This window comes from Seriola dumerili, unplaced genomic scaffold (genome assembly GCF_002260705.1).
Source record: "Seriola dumerili isolate Sdu_G_001 unplaced genomic scaffold, Sdu_1.0 BDQW01000264.1, whole genome shotgun sequence".
Taxonomy (NCBI): Eukaryota; Metazoa; Chordata; class Actinopteri; order Carangiformes; family Carangidae; genus Seriola; species Seriola dumerili.
The window spans coordinates 422,297-439,429 of record NW_019174519.1 but is presented as its reverse complement, the minus strand read 5'-3'; the positions used below and the strand labels follow the sequence as shown (position 1 = coordinate 439,429).

The following is a 17,133-nucleotide window of genomic DNA, read 5'->3' as shown; positions in this document are numbered from 1 at the left end:
TGTGTGGATCATTGTTGGTTTGGTTTTGATTTCTCCTCATGTTGTTCTGAGCTGCAGTGATGAAGAAGAGAGTAAAAGCTTCATCACTGTCAGGAATCCTGTCCATTAAAGAGTCTGTGTTCAGGTCAAATGAAGCTACAATAGTTATTATGTAGTTATTTAGTGATAAACTCTCCTCTGTTTGTTACAGGCTCTGTTTTAAAACCAGAGTGACACATGGAAAGACTCAAACAGCAACACATCCACTGATCTATACAAATATGTACTGATCTTTATTACTGATCACTTTATTGTAAACTCTTTTGTCCCTGTCAGGATCCTGTAGGAATGATGACTCAGTTTTTCCAGTGATTTGATTGGTCAGTAGTTTGTCTGTTGACAAGTTTTGATCTGATCCAGAGCAGGTTAGGAGTTCAGCATAAGTTACCATGGTGATTTACCCCGGTAAGAAGTGAACCACCCAGAGTTATACCTGAAGTTACCTCGATAACCTCAGGTCCTGCTTCAAAGGACTACTCTAAACCAGGGGTATCCAACCTTTTCTACATGAGCGCTACTTTGACACAGAGGCTGAGAGCTCCTCGTGTCTTATATTACTGTTTACATTTATTCACATATCTTATCAAAACACTCAAATTGTTCTCAGACCAGTCTTAACAAGTCATCAAATATCAATATCCAAAACTCACATTTTGTACCAAACACGTGAAACTGTCATCAAACAAAAATTTGAGTCATGATTCAGTCAGGCTTGAACACAGACATGATAACACCACTACAAATAAACCACCAAGGTAGCCTATGTTGAGATTGCACAATTATCTAACACCAGGTCCACCGACATCATGGTTCATTTGAAGTGGATTTTTGCCTGCCATGGCATCCCTCAGGTCCCCATGTTGGATAATGGGCCACATTTTCTAGACAAGCCTTCACTTCCTTTGCATTTTCGTATGGGTTCATACACATCTGAAATAGAAGGTTTTACCTTTAGTTTGATTCATGTTTATGCACCAAACTGAGCAGGAACGGTGGCAACCCATTTAGATTTAGAATTTAACATTTAGATTTAGATTTAACATTTAGACTTAATACTAAGATTTAGATTTAATATTTAGATTTAAAATTTAACTTTTAGACTTAAGATTCATACACATTGTTAATTTATATAATTAAATAATTAGATAGAACATAATGTTTTACATGAAGTTCTGTCTCAAATGTGAGCAAAGTGAACTAAATATTCAAAATATATCAGCTAAAAAGTTGTAACTCAATTTTTACATTTGGCACCCAATAGAGAAAGGAGACACCTCACTTACAATCATTTCCTGTAACTGTCATATGGGTTTGTCCACCTCCCTGTCCCTGTAGGAGACCAGCAGCAGGTCTGAGTCTGTTCACTCCAATAGGAGAGGTGAACCTGAACACAGATTATGATTCTTTCACTCGATTGTCACCAAAATAATATTAGATCCATTTTTCACAAACCACAGATCTTCAGAACATTTTGACATTAAAATGGCATTTTTCAAACAGATCAGGAGAAAATGAACTTTATTAGAAACCTGATCTGTCTCAGCAACAAACTCTCGCAAGATCTTGTAGCACAGATCTCTTCTCTCTGTCGGTTCTGGTTCTGGTCTCGCTGCTGCAGTAGTGCTGCTGTCCAACCTCAGAAGTTTAGAGCAACTTATACTTGAATAAAACGTGTGTCTTTGCTTAATAATACTCTCATTATTATTATTATTGAACTGTAGAGAGTATTATTAGACTGATATGATCTTGTACTGGGTTGATCAGATATTAAGCTAGCAGATAAAAACAAGCAACAAAAGTTGTAAATTCAAATTGTATGTAGCGTTATACTGTATTGTTATGTTTTGACATGAACAAGCAATCACGACCACGGCCACTTAGAAGGCAGGAAGTGTAGACCATTTCACACCATCGGTGCTGCTTGTAATCATGGATGTATTATATTGTGTCAATCTTTTGTTATAGAGTATCTTTGGAAATAGCCATCTCATTCATCATGAAGCTCGACTGCTGAAGCTTCAAACTACTTCTCATCTCTTTTCTCATTAGTTTATACAGAACACAATGCATTAATTACTTAACCTTTAATATCCCTCATTTACGCACTAACACTGGCAGAACTGATTTCACGTACTTGCACAGTTTAAATGCAACAAACTGCAAACTGCCCTCAAACTAGAGTCTTACCCACCACACCCCCACCCATAATTGAGTTCAGTAATAGTTAGTTGTTAATTAAACAGCTTAATTGTCAGTTGTGGTTGAGATTGTTAGCATGTGAAATGAAGTGAACAAAAAAAAGGGAAAACTCAAACTCAAGCTCCATTTATTTCATTTTTCTATGAATAAGCACTTTAAATTCACTCAATTAATTTACATTTATCTTCTTTAATAAGACAGAGAGAGAGAGAGAGAGAGCTAACGTTAGCTAGCTAGCTTACTAACTAACTAAGTTAGCTAAGGAGACAACAATAAGACAACATTAAAACTGCTGGGGTGTGATAGGACTGTTAAGTTCAGGGGATGGGACACGACAATTCGACCATATTCCACTGGTTCCTATATTACTAGCAAATGTTGTCAGTGCTAACGATAGCTAGTTAGCACATTTCAAGCTGCTAAATAGTTCTAGCATAGATACACCAGACCTAGTTGCTGAATAGTGTCAAATTCCTAAAGGTCAAATGAGCAGTATATTTATACTTTGTGTGGGTAGACCTGGCAAATGCCAGCAGTCAGAGATTGGGAGGGAAATTATCAAATGAAGACACAACAAGGCTAAGATAACAAATCAAAGACACAATAGAAATAGGTAAAGCTCCCCCCCCAAAAAAAGAAAACATGGAACATAAGATGTCAGAGAAAAAAAACCTTGAGGCTGGTGTGACAAAATATTTTAAGATTACCAGTTTATTCAAAATAATGTTAACATTCCCAGTGTCAGTGTTAATGTTAACTACAGTAACATTAACCATGCACCAGCACCAAACGAAGAGGAGGAAAGTGTTTAGACAAAGGCTGATTGAGAGACTGATGCCAGCCTCACAGATACTGCTGTATGTAGTGACAGTGACAGTGTTAACTGAGCTGGGGGAGATGATAATTGAGCTAACAACAAAGCTAATGATGGAGCTGACAGAGTTAACAGAACATTGACTGGGCTAGTGCTAGTGGGAGCTAATGGATGGATTCATGATATAGAGCCTCATAAACTGGAACACACCATAAGCATGGATTTTTAGCTTGAAGTTAAATTTTTAGCTAAATTGCAAAGTGGCATTTTTTTTTCTTAAAATTAAATTCATTGATATTTAACCCTGCAACAGTCTCAGAAAAACTCGATCACAACAACATACAGTGGTGTCAAAAGTAATTACCCCACTATAAGGCTATGGTTTCAAAAAAGTAATTAAAAAAAGTATTAATCAGACCACCCACATAGGAACGTAGCATTAGCAGAGCACTAAACAGTGCTGTCCTCGGTTCTGAAACAACCGCAGCACATTTAAGGTCTATCCATGCCCATGCCTTGTATCAGAGTATTATTGTCATTTTTTACATTGTCCACACAAACATAATATTTTGAAATATAAACCATAAAACAAACATGTAATATTAAAAAACTGCTGAATGAACGAGTCTTGAGCTGCAGTGACTATCTGTCCTGAATGTTTTGTCCTCAAGTGATGTTTGTTCTGAAGATGACTTTGCAGTTTGAATGACTGCTGCCAGGAAATACTGTACATACTTCAATATGGTATTGACAAAACAACAGTGGGAAATAATTTTATCCTGAAGTCAGTCATCTCTGTCTTTTTGTCAGTTGTTCATGGGTCCTGACACATCTCAGAGAAGTAAGCTACTGATGTTATTTCATCTGCTAATATGTGGGAGGGCAGTTCCTCCTGTTCTCTCTTCTGTTTATCCACGTCTTTGTCTTGGCTATGATCCTCATATCACTTGTCCTTCCAGTGTCTTGAATCCTCATAGTTTTGTCAAGAGCTCCAAGTGTTGGGTTTGTCCACTGCTGTCAGCATCACTCCTGAAACACAAAGAGGAATGAGTCCATTAAAAGCCCAAACTGAAGGTTTGAGACTGACTGCAGGTCACTGTGGTCTCAGATTCTGCTTTGAATGTCTTTTGGTGAAGTTTTGAATCTCCACATCCCACACACTGTGATTAGGATGTTTACATATTGTGTTGTGATTATTGTATCTCATCAGACTATTCAGTAGTGATTGTATTACTTGAGTGTTGTTTACAGTACACATTTCTACAGTGAAACTGGAAAGATAGAAGTGTATTTTACTGTATACAATGACTCTTCAGAAGAAAAGACTGTGGGAGTAATTTTCTAATGTGCAAGCACAATTGACAAGCACATTTTGGTTATTGCTAGTCAAAAGTCAAATGTCCAAAAAAGGCTGCTGTCCTCTCTGCTTGACAGGCCTTACAGCATTTGTCAACGGGTCACGATCACACCCACAAAAATGTCAGGAACTATAGATACAAAAGCTGGAAGTCAAACTAGCTTCAGAGACACCTACTCTGAGCTGGTGAGGACCAGACCCTGCAAGATACACTCATTCCTGGCACTGAGACTAGGTGACCTAACCACTAACTCACGCATTGACATCAGTTTTAGTTATTGTAACTATTCCTCCTCTCCACACTAGCCATGACAAGATTTCTTTTGAATGCATTAGCAATGTAAGAGTTCTTGTTCTGTGTAACAGTGACTGAATTTGAATGACTTAATAATATGATTATATAAATCTGGGTATCTTCTTATTGATCAAGTGATGCACTGACAACAAGTCACAGCAAGTCAGCTCATAGTTTTTTGCAATATATTTGTATATATTAGTATATTTTTTGTCGATTGATGTTTTTTATTCTACGTCGTTTCACGATGGAGAAAATAATGTACACAAAGGAAGAACTCCTGGCTTTAAAGTTTACCAGATATAGAGTTCAACATCCCATACTGGCTGAGCTGAAGAAGCCATACTGTGGATGCAGAGCCGGGGCTAAGCTAAAGGCTATTAAATGGTGATATAAACCTTTTCTACCAACGATCCTCATGGGAAATGTCAACTCCCTGGCTAACAAGTGTGATGAACTGGAGGCACTTGTGAAGAACCAGCGAGCATATCATGAGTGTAGTCTCATGTGTTTCACGGAGACCTGGTTAAATGACAATACTCCCGACCGCTGTCATTCCTACAAGCCCTGTGTACTGAGGCAGGCTGCAACCACCCGCTCATTCAGGACCTGGACCACGGAGGCCAGTGAGTCTCTAAGAGACTGTTTTGAGTGCACAGATTGGAATGTCCTGTTGGAGTCACAGGAAAATGATAACTGCAAGGACCCTGACCTTGATAGTATTGTTGAATGTACCACGGACTACACTAACTTCTGTATGGACACTGTAATACCAGCAAGGACTAATTATTATTGTTTATTTATTATCAACTGTTTTTATTATTGTTAACAATGAGCTAATGGATACATAAATTTCCCCTAGGGATAAATAAAGTATCTATCTATCTATCTATCTATAGCAGCTACCACAGTCAGTTGGATCAATGCATAAAAGGGATCTCAGTCTGGTCTATTACGTCACAGTTAGGTCGGGGCCACAGAATTAATCTCAACCACATGTTCAGATCCAAGCCAAATATATATAAGCTGAAAAAGCAGCTTCTACACACAATATGTGTTGATGGAAAAATCACCTGTATTAACATCATGTACCAACTAGAATGTGTCTTTCCTGAAATGTGCATTTCTTGAAGACAATGCAATGTGACTGCTGAAAGCTCTTGCAGCTTGCTTGCTGCCCCTTCAGCCGGCAGGTTTTGCAGTTTTCTTGCAGCTGCAGCAGCTCTCAGCTCTCACAGCTAGCCTGCACCTCTTTCAGCTATTAAAGCTGATAGCTCATAGAATAATGAGTCTTATTCAAGGTCTCATTCCGTACAACTGATCCAAATTAAGTTGAAAAAATCGCAGAAAACATCAAATGAAACAAATGACTGTGGTTTATATCAATCTCTTCAGCATCATCCACTGAGTCCATGGACACCAGGACCATTCTTCTTCTATGCCTCATGGTTGCCAAGATATGAGCAAAACCTTTACCAATATTTGTGAGCTGATTTCTCACCACATGGTGGCGCTATCACTACCATTCATTTTTATGTACGATGAGGAAGCTGTTCAGCCTTTATCATGTCTCACCATGTTCTCTCATGTTTTGCTCACCAGAAAACCAGAAAACCAGTCAAAATATCATAAAATCAGCTGTTAAAGAAATCGACACCAAAAGTCATAGAACATATAACATAACACATACAACATATACATGCTGAACATGTTAGCATTGGAATCATGTTTCTAGCTGCAAGAGTGTAGAACGTACATATAAATTGTACACAAGAAAACAGAGGAAAGAATCACTAGAATGTGCATTTTCGTAGAGAGTGTGTGTGATTGCTGCAGCAGAAGCTCATTGTTTTCTTGCAGCCCTCAAGTCTTTACTGCAGTAAATATGAAATATCAATAGAGGGCCCTCAAAGACCCCAAATGACTATCACAACACTTCTGTGTTTACAGTCTGATCTCTGTTAGTGACATGAAATGCCATCAATGCACCACTGGGGGGCACCCAATGACCACTATGAAGCTGGCACAACACAGTTTTGCCAGTGCGGTCCACTGTTGGAGGGACACAAAATCACATCACAAGTCAACCAAATAAACAGCACATGACTTCTCTAAAGGAATACTGATATCCATGTAGACAATCACTACATTTAGAAAGACAGAAAACACATTTATTACAAGTTACTGACAACGGCAGTCAGTTGTGTTGGCACCCATTAAGTGTCACTCAAATAACACTCTCACCCAAACCTGGGATTGAACTCAGAACCTCTGGTACCCAAAAACTGACCCTTATTTGCAGAGGTGTTAACTTCTGAATGATTGACATGAAGCACTGCGGAACTGGTGGTTTGCAGTGAACGAGAGCTCGACTTTGGGTTAGCTGTCAATAAAGGTTTAAACCTCAGTTGAGTTAAACGGTGACATTTAGAGAGAGGAGGCCTGTGGCTACATTGTGATGCCTGTTATGTGTTGATGGAGATAAATCTGACCAGGAGCAGGTCTCCAGAAACCACTGCTCCACACTCTAGCTGGTCACATAACACTGGTGAAACCTGCAAAAAGCTATGAAACCCTTCACTCTTCAGGTAACAATCACAAACATTTTCAATAGATGCAGAGCACAACACTGAAAGATCAAAGTCTATCAGTGAATATTTAAAAGCTTGAATGGAGGTTGTGGCTGTGGTCTGTGTGACTGCTGAAAGCTCTTGCAGCTTGCTTGAGGCCGGTACATGTGACAGCTTCTGCAGATTTCTTGCAGCTATTAAAGCTGATAGCTCATACAATCCACAGGTAAAATATTTTTTTTATTTTACACCTCATGGATTATGATCATGAAAAATCTCAAATCAGTAACTGTCCACACGGTGGTGCTATCTGAACAATCTTTGACCATGTGAAGCATTTCACCATGGACCAGCTGTTTCCCAACTTTTTACAATTATTGAGATATTACTGATCTTATGCACTTCTCATAAAAAATGTAAAACTTGTTAATTATAAGATATCGACAAGCTGTTCACTAACTAATATGGCCTCATCATGCTTGATAATTTGAAATGAATCCATGTTTCTTGCCGTTACTGTGAGAGTGGTACTGATTTGTATTAAACAATACGCACTCTAGCGCCCCCTAGTGACAGAACTGAAGGAAACTCGACAGTCAAAAAAAGAAAAAAAGAAAAAAGAGTGGAAAGAAATGGTGAAAGTAATCTCACAACTTGTCACTGTCCTCCTGTAAGAAACAAGCCCACAGCTCCTCTGTGCAGCAGTTTATTGTGTTTTATGGGCAGACGCCCTCTAGACGCCATAGTCATTATAACAGGAGCAAAGGAGGACAGGTGACGAAGTATACAGAGTGACAAAGTCCATGTTAGGAAGAGGTCAGGGTGGATGGGTGGGTCAACAAAACACAGGCCTTTAACACAGAGAGGCCACGGCTCGTTTTCCCAGGTGAACTCAGTCACCAAGATTGACTCTTTTATCAATAACTGCATGGTATTATCATTACCATGACGACGAAGAAGACATTCAAGACCTTCAGCCCCTTCAGCCATCATTGTGTTTACATTACAAGAGGTTGTAATACGTCCTCTGAGCAGATACTTCTTCAGGACAGACTGGAGGCTATAGTGAGTCTCTATCACAAAGTGAGGAGACAGACCGATTGAGGTGAAGCAACCTGGTTAGCATGCTAACTTCAGTAGAAGAAAAGACAGAGTTAACATTGGTGTTTGTTTCCACTTCTGGAGACAGGTGCTGGTGAGTAAAAACATGATGTTTGATGCTGAACTCACAATGTTTCTTCTAGACTGGTAAGCAAACAGCTGTTAATGCTAACGTTAACTATGTAGCGGTAGCAAAACTTACAAATAGCTCCTTCAATATTTATTATAAAGTTGTGTTTTATCACATCATTTAATTTGTCCTGTTTAAAGTGATGAACAGTCAGAAAAGCTCAGGTGAGGTCGTGTTATTCCATCCCAGGAGAAATGTGAGGCTGCAACCAGAAATTATTTTCATTACCAATACGTCTGACAGTTATTTTCTTCAGTTATCAGTTATCAGATTGTTCAGTGAATGAAATGGTGATAATGCCAAAGTCTGAGCAACAGTAACAAATACAAAGATGTTGGCTTTACTGAGAGAATAAGAGGAAACCAGCAGATTCACCTCTGAGATGCTGGTACCAGAGAGGTTTCGGAATTTTGTGCTCAAAGTGACTTAAAGCTCCATATAGTATAAAGGTGGATGTCTATGTGTTGTTTGATTCGATATCTATATCTAGGTTCTATATCAATACTGTGAAAGTATCACAGTGCTCAGTCCACAGAGAAATGCACACAGCCTGTATTCAGAAACTGAGCCTTAAAACCAGCTGTTAGGACTTCTGGAACTTTGTGATGTCACAACAAAGCAGTCACTGCTCTCAGCCATGGCCTAAGCCCCACCCACCTGCAGCCAACATCCAACCTTGCAGACTTGGTTTTTCAGAGTGTTTACTTGAAATCTGCTATACTTTTATTGGATCACTCAGAAAACAGTCAGCCAATCAGAAGAGAGGCTCAGAGCCTCCTCTCTTCTGATTGGCTCAATGTATGTGCAGATTTAGTTTGGACCTCCTCTTTTAGTAAATACATCTCTTCCACCACTGCTGCTACAACGTGAGCAGTAGCGACTGCAGATTAAATTCTTAGTGTCGACATGATTGTTAGATTGTTGAGATAAAAATATTTCCAGACCCTCAGTTCACAGATTTACCATGTCATTGTGTGAAAGACACAAAAAAACATTTTCTCTGCTGTGACCTCAGGCTCAGTGTGGTGGAGCAAAATCACAATGAAGCAAAAAATGTCTGTTTTCCTCTGAACTGCGCGTACAGACTCAGTGGCTCTGAGAAAATAAAAAAGCATTTGGTTCTTGCCAGACACCCCCCCCCCCACCCACCACCACACACACACACACACACACACTCCCCCCACCCCCTCATCCCCCCACTCGGACACACACACCCTCTCTCTCTGTCTTTCCACCAGCTGCTGCTGTCTGACAGGCTGATGATGACTGTGTTTTTTCCCCTCCTTGTTTCAAAGTATGTTGGAGCAGATGGCCTGGAGAGGCAGAGTGGGGGAATGTTGGAGAGACTGCTGGGGAATGTGCCAAGTGTTTGTGTGTGTGTGTGTGTGTGTGTGTGTGTGTGTGTGTGTGTGTGTGTGTGTGTGTGTGTGTGTGTGTGTGTGTCTGTGTGTGTGTGTGTGTGTGTGTGTGGTTTCAGTTCGCGTGCCTTCTCGCTGCCCTCTGCCCTTCATGGCGCCAGCTCCACTTCCCCTCCACTCTAAACATCTGGTGTCTGGGACTTTGAGCACACACACACACACACACACACACACACACACACACACACACACACACACAGAGAAAGAGAGAAAAAGCCAGCTAGTAGGGAAGAAGCCCTCAGCTAGTTTAAATCTAAAAGAGCAGCATGAGTGTGAAGGTGGAGGAGAGAGCTGTGAAAACCTTTTCTTACTAACTTATTTATTCCACGACCTTCAGTGTTTAATGTGTTGAATGTGTTGTGCTCCCGTGTGCTGCTGTCAGACATGTTAAATATATGCCGTGCATTTCACACTCATACACACACACACACACACACACACACAATAGTGAACTAGTGAACTCTGATTTTGTTCTACACACAGGAAGTGATTGGCTGGTGATGCAGCGATTAATCTAATCAGTTATCATCAAACCTACTACCACAGGAGAGGAGCAGTGAGCCAGATAGCACCAACAGCACACAACATGTATTCACTACAACACAAACACCCACTGTGACAACTATTAACTGAGTCAGAGATTTAAACACGTGTTTGTGCTGTTGTGTAAGTCGTGCACTGATCTCCTCACTTCAGTCTGTTTCCTACAGCAGAGACAGTGACGTGTCAGATGTCAGCACAAAACAGGGACAGCGCTAAACCTATGTTTGGGCTCCTGACTATTGTCTGGAGACAGACTTTAAAAACTGAGAACCTGTGAGAGGAACCACAACAACCACACACACACACACACACACACACACACACACTCACACACACACACACACACACACACACACACACACACACACACACACACACACACACACACACACACACGAATCCTTCCTGTCATCAACGTCCTCCTCTCTGACTATATGAATCTGTTCTTTCCTTCAATGAAACTCTAAACTTCCTGCAGATGTTTCACATTCAAAGTCTGAAAGGATAGGATTATTTCCTTACACGCTGCTGGAAGGCTTTTAATGTGACACATCTGAAGAGGAAGTGCCAACTTTCACTGACAGTAAGAAGAGACTGGTGTTGTGAGGAAAACATGACTGTGTTGTTGTACTGACTGAACATTACACCGATTCCAGGAAGACAACAGGTAAATATGGTGAATGTGTTTGTGTTGACATCAAATCAAAACAGAGAACAGGAGGATTCTGACTGAAACATGATCTCATGTACATCTATTATACAGCAGGGACGTTAGAAATAAAGGCCTGGTTTGAAGATGCCTCACCTTCCTCTTCTTGCTCCTGCCCTCGGCCTGCAGGGTCCTGGTGCACTGCTCCACACACTGAGAGAAGCTCAGACTGCTATGGTCTGAGCTGTAGTCCAGCTCAGCCAACTGAGCCAGAGACAGGATGTAGTTGCAGGCGATGCGTAATATAGCCAGCTTGGACAGCTTCTGCCCGTATGAGTAACATGGCACCTGGACAGAGAGAGAGGAGGGAGATGGAGGGAGATCTTTACATGTCTGATCAGCAAACTGTGAATGAACTGCATTTCTTCTTTTAATCTAGAGCTTTATTGGCTGGCTTCTGCCCTGTTGTTTTTGGCTCCTGCAGGATGCCGTCGATGCTTTTCACAACAACAAAGCAGGTAGCTTTGTCTTAAGCCACAGCAGGCGTTACAGCAGGAAAAGCAAAGGTGGAATCAGTCACTTTAATAACAGCTGCGTTCTATTAAGATCAGCCAGTTCCAGCTCTGTTCACTGACTGGGACACTGGAACATTGTTAATGTTATTTGTTCCACCTGAACTTCCTGCTGTGAAGAGATGTCTTTGAGCTGAGGACACACAGCTGTGCACTCTGATCTGGGGCCAGTTTCACAAAGATCTGTCAGAGTGGTCTCTAGTGTTGGTCCAGTCATAGATCAGTCTGTTAGTCAGACATTAAAATAAAGACTGACTCATTTTAACTCAAAACATTAAACACCTTACCCCCAGACTAACTCAGGTCTAAGACCAATGTTTCCATGGTAACAATCAATGACACCTGCGCTGACAAGTAGCACCCAACAACAAAAAACAGCAAAACATGGCTCATATATGTTGTTTGCTAACATTGTTGTGGAGAGAGTAAAGAGAAGGGGAAAAGTTTTTAGACATTTTTTCCAAATTTTTTTATTTTTTTGTTTCACTCTCCACTGATTTTATAATTATAGAATTCATTGTACCACAGTCCGGCTTAATTTAGTCAAGAACTAAAGTGCTTTGTGCAACAGATGAATTTAGACTCAGTCTATCTGAAGTCTGACTGATTGTTATATCTAAGACACAGTCAGTTGGTCTTTGTTAAACCAGCCCCTGGAGAGTTCACCATCACAAAATCACCATCATACAGAAAGGGTGAGGAGGCATTCTGATGTAGACTGCAGCTATGAATCCTAAATCCTGACATCTTGTCAACTACTGTGATGAGTTATTAGAATAATTCTCAGTCAGTGAGGAAATAAATGATGTTTTCCTGTATGTTGACACAGGTATGTGTGAAAAAACCAATAAAACAGAACATGAACTGAAATAAACACAGTCATGGAGTCCAGTTCCATCTGCTCTTAAAATGCACATGTACTCTGATTGTCTGGATCCTCATCCTCTGTCTTCTCTCAGTCTGACATCCGAGAAGATACTTCAACTAAATGAATAATCAACAGTCAACTGCAATAAATGTGTTGAGTTCGTCATATTGTCATCATTTCTGTGTTTCAGTCATCAGATTATTTTCTCATTATTATTATTATTTTTTTATTTTAACTAATTATGTACCGAATAAGTAATTCAACTATTGTCTTCTCTGCAGTTGATTATTTGCAAAAAATACAAGAATGAGGAACAGCAAAGAAAGTTAAAATGCAGAATGTAACTGAACAGCAGCTGCTAGCAAAGACAACAAGGTCAGTAACACTGTAATACATTACATGTTGTATTCACCACTGGTACCCGAGGCTGATGAGAGCCAATCAGGAGAGACCGTGGGTGTCTACATCATCATTTCCAAAGGTCTCAGTTTTTGCCTGTCCAGATATAACACATCCCCAGAGTTTTCAAAATAAAACACAACCCTAGAGTTTTCAAAATAAAACAGGTCCAGCAGAGTTTCCAAAACTCTCATTTTCAGGGCTTGAAAACTCCAGAGTCGTGTGGACAGCAGGAGGAAATGTAGCAAAAGAGATGAGTTTTTAGTTTTGAAACAAAAACGTAGTGTGGACATAGCCTTAGAGCTGTCACCCTCCCAAAACTGCCCACCCTCAATAGAAACTGCCCCGCCCCCCCGGACCCCCCCCCCGACCACCTGAATGCAGTAAATCCCAAATCAACAAAAGAGGCATAAATCATAAAAACCTAATACAACGACTGTCACAGAACCAAACTAGTATTCCCGCCTCACGGTCGTACGCCTCCATCAACAGGTCCAGTTACAGTTAATTAGTGTAAGAATTTGTTCAGTTATGGCCACAGGTCACAGTGACCCTTGACCTTTAACCACCAAAAGGCTTCTGTGATTAACATGTGTCCACTGATTGAGAGCACAGTATAATGGAAGTGAACAACACAATCTTGTTCTTGTTTTACAGTGCAGATGCAGCATCTGCAGTGTGTTACAGAAAACCAACAACACCTTGTGTGTCTCTTTGCAGTGTTCATGTGTACAGTGTGTGTGTGTGTGGACTGTGAGTCTGACCTGCTTCCTCAGGGCCTCGAACGCAGCACTGATGGTGTGGACGCGGGTCCTCTCCCTGGCGTTGGCGAGAAGCCTCCTGGTTTGCTGGATGGCTTTGACCTCCGGAAGACGCCCGGGTCCATCCGAACTCACCCCAACCCGCTTCCTGGGAGAGTCCTGAGAGCAGATGACCAGAGGGGGGCCAGATTATAGAACAAATCCAGTGCTGAGCAGTCACTCATATATATACATATATATATATATATATATATATATATATATATATATGATATGTTGCAGCAAGTCCAGGATGGAAACCAAGAAACAAGGAGGAATACTGTTCAATATCAGACTGGTGCCAGTTAATCAGAACCAGGTCTCTATACATGAACACAGATGCTCTACTGGTTTCCAAACATACCGGCTGTTGTTTGTTTCTAACTGGTCACCAGAATAACCAAATGAGCCTGAAAGTGCATTTACTCCTGGACCTGGACCTATATCCAGAACACAGACTCATGTGCACTTTAACAGTGACTTGAGACTCATTTGGTTTCAAGCCACATTGAAAAGTACTGATTACTAATCATTAATGAGTGTTGCTCGTATCCCTAATTAGCAGACACATTAGATAAATTAGCCCCTAAAGAGGTAGACTGCACAGCAACAACACATTTCAAACTAAGGATAATTTCCATCACTCATATAAAATGAGAGAAAACAGGGAAATCTCACAGCAGTATTTGTACCACTCCACATACTCACCTTTGGAGACTGGACCTGTGGCTCCACGTGTTCGTGACACTGAGAGGTCTGGGAGGTTCTGGGGAGTGGCAGAGCTGCAGCTTGGTCTGACAGAGGTGGCTCTAAGGAGAAGGCCTGGTGGCTGGGTGAGTGGCTGTGGCTGCTGCTGCTGGTGGAGGTTGACAGGGGGAATGTGGAGCGAATGCCCAGTTTGAGTCTGTTGGACAGAGGCTGGGAGATGGCCGTGGGCCAGTGGGAGATCTCCGGGAACTGGGACAATTTGGAAGTGATGGCTGGCACGTTAATACCAATCCTCATGTCAATGGCACCACTCTGAGCTGGAGCCATGTTGGCCTCTGGTAGTCCTGACAGGGTCCCCATGGTTCTAGCTGTCCCCTCTTGTGACATCATCAACTGTCTCTGCAGTGGAGCCAACCTGCCGACATCACACGCCTCCATCTGGGTGTCATCCACTGAGTCCACGTCCGACATGTCCGCCGGGTAGGTTTTTATCCTCTCGGGCTCCACTCCACTGAAGAGTCTTTTAGGTTCTCTGGACTTCCTCTTGAACTTCTTGTTAGTGCCCGGCACAGAGACCAGGACTGGGTCTTTGTTCATGGATCTGTTCCATGTGTCACTCAGTGGATGAGGATTCTTCATTTTCCAACAATGAGTTTAGCCAACAAGTGAAAGTGAAATAAACTTCAACAATTCTAATTTCAAAGTGAGACTGAACGACCAGAATCAACTGAAAGCTAACAAAGAGTTTCACTCACAGTCAGTGTCAGAGTGTCCTCTGTCTGCAGCTTCACCTGCAGGACACATTACAAGAAAACTTGGAAACTTCTTGTCCCAGTCAAACCGTCCACTTATTTATAATGTGCACACACTGAAGCAGAGTGAATGTTGTTCAGTAAGACTCCTGCCTTCCTGCCAGAGCTTCAGCTGCCAACTGTGTAACACAAGCTGTTCAACTGCTCTGACAGAAGCTGCACAGCCGTGTGTTACTTTAACTTCAGCAGCAGGTTTTCTGTGGCTCCGCTCTGTCTGCATAGCAGCATCCTGAATAATCCACAGTAATACACAAAGCTGTGTAACATCTGCTGTTCCTGCACAAGTCGTCCCACTGGATCGAGCTTTCCCTCAGCTGTGAAGGTTTCTCTCTGTGTGAGCAGAGTCAGGGTTACAGTGGAGCTGTCTGAGCGTGGCTCCAGTCAGTCTGCATAGCAGCACTGTGAATAACCCACACTGATACACACACTGAGCACAGACAGGCTGCAGAGGAGCTGCAGCTACTGAACTGAATAAAAGGAACAGCACATGAACAGGATATCAACTCTTCACACTGACAAACACAGACCCAGTGAGCAGTCATGTTCCATACAAACAGCCTGACAACTGCTGTTATACACAAGGAAACTAAATGATGAGATCATGAGTCAATAGATCCCAAACACCCAAACTTCACACTAACACACACTCTTAATACACACACCAAACCGCAGATGACAGTGTTAAAGGGAGATCTGGTCTCGACTATTCCAAGTTCAGAATGTCCCCTTCATGCCGCCTCGGTACCGGGACATCCCTCTGGAAGAAAGCCTTGATACCGGATATCAACGCTGCCACTTAAAGGTGTGCAGCGGGAGATCCTGCTCTCAGTGAGCTGGCTCCACGGGACCCGGTGGCTACAGTGAGTCACTTGTTATACAGATACGGTAACAGTGGATTAGTCCCGCAGCTCCACACCGGTGGATCCTCCAGGTCCTGCTCCTCCGCGACTGTCTCTGCTGGTCTGGAAACGTTAGAGGACGGAGCAGAGAGGGGGCTCCCTCTCCTCTGACTGCTGGCGTCTGACTGGCTGGAGCTGTCTCACACACACACACACACACACACACACACACACACACACACACACACACACACACACGACTCAGCAGCGTCACATCCTGGCGTACAACAGGAACTCACATGCTCGATTGAATTTTCCCAATTACAGATTTTCACAGTTGTGAGCCTCATCTCTCTGAGCTGAGCTCCTCTTCAAACTCTTCTCTTTGTCACATGCAGCTCAACTCAACCACTTACCTCATGTTCTACATGCTCTAATGCAACTACACACTTGATCCAGATCCCAGGATCAGGTCTGGGACCACAGTCTCCAGACAAGATGACTGTGTCTGTCAAAAGACACAGACAACAAGCAGAATCACATTTGATTTTTACATGAACTAAGATTCAATTACAAGAAGAAGTCAAAGATGAGGAAGTAGAAGAAGTCGAAGAAAAGTAGTAGAAGAAGAAGTAGAAGATGAAGATGAGGTCAAAGAAGTAGAAGAAAAGTAGTCCATGTGTTTGTCCCTTTGACTGTGAAGCTGAGAGGCATCCTCACCTGTGCAGGTGCTCTGTTAGAACGGGATCAGCTGTGATTGGTCGTCTCTAGTTTTAGAATAGAGCAAATGTCACATTCAGTCATGTTGTCTCAGGTTGTCTCAGGTTTTAGGTTCAGGGTGGAACAGTGTAGAAACATGTAAAATGTTTGGTTTTCTGTGTTGATTGTATTTATTTATTATTATTTTATTTTCTTCTTCTTCTTCTTGATATTGTGCAACATTTTCAACTGAGTTGAATTGAATGAAAACGTGTAAATCGTCAGAGGTTTGGTGGAGGCTGAGTTTAGTGTCAAAGGTCA

The 17,133-nt window shown here is 41.7% G+C and overlaps 1 protein-coding gene across 1 annotated transcript; it reads right to left on the bottom strand.

Moving 5' to 3' along the window:
• Positions 1-2,364: 2,364 nt before the first annotated feature.
• On the bottom strand, positions 2,365-16,277 carry atoh8 (atonal bHLH transcription factor 8). The gene is made up of 4 exons (XM_022757148.1): positions 14,463-16,277; positions 13,719-13,874; positions 11,272-11,463; positions 2,365-4,081 (listed from the first exon to the last, which is right to left on the bottom strand). Exons 1-4 carry the CDS (start codon positions 15,099-15,101, stop codon positions 4,076-4,078), a joined length of 993 nt encoding a protein of 330 aa, XP_022612869.1. The 5' UTR covers positions 15,102-16,277; the 3' UTR covers positions 2,365-4,075.
• Between the last annotated feature and the right edge of the window lie 856 nt (positions 16,278-17,133).